Source organism: Penaeus japonicus, unplaced genomic scaffold, assembly GCF_977035675.1.
Source record: "Penaeus japonicus unplaced genomic scaffold, GWHDUDI00000001_assembly GWHDUDI00000020, whole genome shotgun sequence".
NCBI classification, from domain to species: Eukaryota; Metazoa; Arthropoda; class Malacostraca; order Decapoda; family Penaeidae; genus Penaeus; species Penaeus japonicus.
Window position 1 is genome coordinate 22,783,366 of NW_028234422.1, and position 5,000 is coordinate 22,788,365.

General features: G+C 45.6%; 1 protein-coding gene across 12 annotated transcripts in view; it reads left to right on the forward strand.

The window, feature by feature from the left end:
• The window catches only part of LanB1 (laminin subunit beta-1), a 66,459-nt gene that overhangs the window by 16,831 nt on the left and 44,628 nt on the right, over nt 1-5,000 (forward strand). For 9 of the 12 annotated variants that reach the window (XM_086548104.1, XM_086548105.1, XM_043011687.2 and 6 more), the window contains exon 3: nt 3,972-4,256. The exons of the other annotated variants lie outside the window; for them this stretch is intronic. In XM_086548104.1, the coding sequence (XP_086404230.1) occupies nt 3,972-4,256 (285 nt within the window). The remainder of the gene's footprint in view (nt 1-3,971; nt 4,257-5,000) is intronic. 12 annotated transcript variants of the gene reach the window in all.

Here is a 5,000-nt window from a genome sequence, read left to right on the forward strand (position 1 = left end):
TATCCTTTCGGAATCTTTAGCGCAACCAGATTTTTGGGGGAGTTTTATTTTTTTCTTTCTTGTGCTGTTTAACTTTCAACTTCTTTTGGGTGAGAATATGTATTTCTTAATATGATGTAGTAGACTGTCGTTAAAATGAGTTATTGTGATTTGGTATATTAAGCTTTTGAATTCAGTTACGTTGATTAATCATTTAGATTACTGCACATTATATGTGGGACTCTACATTTTATTTATTTATTTTTTTAATCCTGCAATTAAACCATTCAGAGTGATCCTTAGTATGATTACCTCATTAGTGACAATGAACCCTAGCTGTATTAGACATCGCGAAGATTGCTAATTATTTTCGCACTTGTTAGCGAGCGACAGCGGGACGAAGAACATGTCAGAGATATTTCGAATCGAGTGAACTCATAAAGAAGTTATGCTCCTCGGATTGGCTGTTATATATCAACTCACGCCTGTATGGTGACGTGACTCGATGATGTGGGTGTGTCGCCCCTACGCCGAGGGCATTTTAGGGTTAGATTGGCGTGACCTTTTTTTTTCGTTTAAGGAGGATGGAGGAAGGACATGTTAGGTTAACCCTAATATGACCTCGTGTGTTTTATGTATTTAATTTAATATTTTGCCATTGCTTAATGTCAATAGTGTAGTACTGTAACATGAAGATTTAATTGAAAATAATTGCGGTTGGATTAATTTTGTAAGTTTGTTAGAATAAAACCAGCACATCCTTTGATTGTGCTGTGCATATGATATATTCACTAAAGAGAAAAAAATCGTGCATGTTTACATAACCCGTTTGTTTCGATTCCGTCGGTCCTCCAATGTCTAGAGCGGATGCATTGAAAGCTCTCCTTTATTGGGTTCTATGAGTAGTTTAATAACCTCCGCACCGGAAGCGCAGACACACATGATGAAGATGCAGCACCGAACGAGAGATTTCCAAGTGGCTCTCTTAAGCATTCGGACAGCGCGCGCCCCCGTCCCTCATGAACACGTGGTTCGGCGGTTTACATACGTGTTATCCCATTTCCTGTGCTGAACCGCGGGCTTGAACCAGGAGGATGACATGCCGTGTCCCCGAGCGGGCCGGAAGTGGGGGCGTGGCCAGTATCAGTGTGCTGGGGGGCGGAGCCTGATAGTTACCCTCCATACACTGGTCCCCGTTCTCCACCCCTCCCCTCCCTTCTCTTCTCTCCCCTCTTCTCAGCCTTCTTTTCTCTCCGTCTTCTCTCCCCTCCTGTTTCCCTTCCTGTTTCTTATCTCTTCTTCATCTCTTTTCCCTCCCCGCTTCTTCATCTTGCTATATCCCCCCCCCCCTTGCCTCCTTGTCTTCCTTTTCCTTGCGGTAATCCAGAAGAGAATCCCCACAGAGCGTCTTCTATGAGGGAAATACATGGACCTTCCCTTAATCTCACATAAATATACTGTCATCACTTTGTCGCATTTCTAGAATTCATAAATTGTACTTAGAGAACTGTCATGCAAAGACAGGTAGATCAGCTTCATTTACTTATTAGATTCAATATGCCATTTTATGCCATTATACTCATGTTCATTTTCCGGAAGTGGAGTCACCTCTGCGCCCCTTACAAAGGGACCTACGTTCGAGCGAGTAGACTATCTTCCCTCTAAATGAATGAGATATGATGGGACTCTAAATAAATGAGATATGAAGGTCCTCCATCCTTTCTCTACCACTCCCCTTGTTGCCATACATTATGCCGTATCTGTTGCCCCATCATTGTGAAGCTCGCGTTAGTCTCTTGATCCCCGACAATAGATGGGATAAATGTTGGATTTGCACACAACTGGTCCTCAGCCCACGGTCGTATATCACACGCTGCAAAGAAGCAGGGAATAAGAAGGCTCTGTATTTGCCCTTGAAATTAAGACTTTTGGAAGTCTTCCTAAGTGAGGACTTGGCTATCGGCAAGTTAGTCAATCTGGTCTCAGCCGAATACACTACAGATACGAGACTTGTTCATGACATGATCAGCAATATTGATGGCTTCCTGCCAGCCAGATAACAGGAGTCGTGTGAATGCAAAATGGGCGTTATTGGCACTTGTCATGAGAGCGCTTGTTGCCACTCGCAGTGTTATTGTTTAGATTCATATTACTGTTTGTTAGAGGGATTGAACTCCAAGAATCTGTCTACAGTCTGTCTCTACTTCCCACCCACGAACCCCAATAGTGATGTACGTTTAGCCAGATTGAGTGGATTCGAATGAGCTTTTTCATGATTTTTTATATATAGACATTGCCAAAGTCACAGTCATTTCCTTTGTGACTTGTTTACATTTAGTAATTTTGGTTCTCTTGGCTCCTTCCATTTTTTTCTTTCTTTTATTGTCTGAATTATTATTTTAACGTTTCTTGCCTTGTTCTCCATGGTGGTAACCCCCCCCCCTCTCTCTCTCCCCTCTCTGACCAGCGTGGTGTGAGAGCAAGGAGAATGGAGGTGGGGGGGGGGGGGTGGAGGGGAGAAGGGAAAGGGGCTTTCGTAGCTGCTGGGTTTGGTTACGCTCAAGTGGGCCGCCGTGGGCAACACAGGTGGTTGTTTCACACACAGGTGTCCCTTTGCCTTACAGGTGGTAGTCGCCGCCACTTGCGGGTCAGACTCTTCATTGCGTATACAGATGGCTCCTTCTCTGAGTTCTGGCGACTCGGGGTGGCGGAGGTTGTAATGGGCATTGGCGAAATCATAGCGTTCTGGTACCTTGCGTGGGTACGAATTGGCTCAGCCATGCCCTGGTGGCCTCTGCCGGTCGCAGATGGTTTCCCGGGGCACAGGTGGTCGCCCCGGGCACTGGAGAAAGTTCATTCCAATCCTTTGTCTTCACTCTTAACGGCGACTGTGATGGATCTGCTCGCGTCTGACAACTGGTGACACTAACAGTTTCTAATTCTGATTTATTTTTTTATTTTTTCTTCAATATTTTCTTCTTTTTTTCTTACCTCCTGCTCTCTTTGTTCTCGCCTCTTTTTCCTCCGTTTTGTCTCATCTTTATATTATTTAATTCATACGTGTAAAAAAGTCGACAAGAGAGAAAGGGAACGCTGGGGGAAAGGAGTGTGAACTATATAGGAGGAATAAAGAAGGGAGGAAAACACACGCAAAAAATAGAGAGGTAATTGTAAAGCATAAGGATGGGATCCCTGCTGTGGCACCTTGACCTTGTCTCTGACCTGTTCGCCGCGGGAAAACTCCCCCTCTCCTATCCCCCTTCCTTCCCCATCGCCATCCATCCACTCCCCCTCCCCTAACCCCACCCCACAGCCTCGGGCGAAACCTCCGGGGAGTCGAGAAATCAGAAGAACGAGTTTTGCCTCTGTCGTTGTTGCATAATTAGAAACATGTTGGGGGTTTATTTCTTTGGGATTGCCTCCCGAAATTGATTAGATGGACAACTAGATATACCTATGCACACAGTAGTTTGTTTACATAAGCACATATACGTATGCGCTCTCTCTCTCTCTCTCTCTCTCTCTCTCTCTCTCTCTCTCTCTCTCTCTCTCTCTCTCTCTCTCTCTCTCTCTCTCTCTCTCTCTCTCTCTCTCTCTCTCTCTCTCTAGACGTACGTTTTAGCTTAACGACTGGTGGCATAAAGAAGGAATCCGCGTGTGAGCTCTGTTTTGGCGAGGATGCCCTCATTCCCGAGTCGTCTCTGTCGTTCCGGCGCGGGTCGTCGTTTCCCTTTCACTGGAACAATTATTTTACGCTTCGTCGATATTATATATGTTTATTTTTGTTATTAATTTGTTATTTACGTTGTCACTGTATACTGGGCGAACTTGACAGCCTGATAGATCTAGCCTCGAGACGCCACTGCTTTTACCCTTCTGTTGTGACCATAGTGCTTGATAGATGAGTAGATGCATTTGAGCAGCTGCAGTATACATGCATCCGACGTGTTCTGGCTTGGTGTGTGTACATTGTCCGTTGGTGATCGATGTAGGTTTAGCGGAGGAACAAGACCTGGTCGAAGAGGACCAGATCCTGCAGGAGGACACGGAGGAGATATTGGCGGACGAGCCGGAAACAGAGAGTGACGGGAACGACGGAGGAGCTAACGGAGACGAAAACGACAACGACGACGACGACGAAGAAGAAGACGAAGACGAAAAAGATGACCAGGACGAGGGCGAGCTGCAGTCTGACGACCCGAAGGGATCTAAGCGGGGAAGAGGCAGGAGCAAGTCGTACCGCACTTCACTGTCCAGCACGAGGGTCATCCGGCCAGGTATATAACCCGAGGGTTTTTCACCCTTTTTTGTACCTTTCTTGGCAAGTGTGAAGCTGATCGGCCCTTTTCACACTTGCATTTGTCCTAGTTTTAGACGCTGACCATGTTCATTCATGCTCTGCACCGTGGCATGCGTTCTTTGTGTTCACAATCTCCTCGCCGAGCTGCTCCGCTCTGTTTAGCGAGTTCATTCCCATCGGAGAGGGAGCGTGATCGTAGCATGTAAGCACTGGCATGATTATCGTCCGTCTGACGTGTTTACAGCTGGCGGGTGCCATCTTACGGAATCCAGCTGTAGCTTGTGCTATTCCATGTTTTTACTGTCGTTCCGTCTTTTTTCGTCGTATTGCATGCTTTATTTTCGTTCGTTCGTTTTGTGTTTGTCCCGTATCGTTATGAACTTGTCAATGCATGCCGTAATGTGTCAGGCTGGAGAGGAGAAGGAATGCATGCAACTTTCCCAGTCTAGATATCATTGCAAGACATTCAAGCCCGTGAGACAACAATTCATCCATTTATCTTTCGTTTCCAGCCGAAGTTCCGTCGGTCAGGTTTTCGAAATGGGGAGCCAAGCGAAATCGGAAAATATAAGACGCTGGGCACACTTCCGGAAAGTGGCGCTTCTCGAACACGTGCACTTTTGGTGTAGTGGTGAAGGAACTAAACGTGTATATGTGGCTTTTATAGATTTATGTATCTACCATAATTTACGTATTTATATACCTATTTATTTATATAATC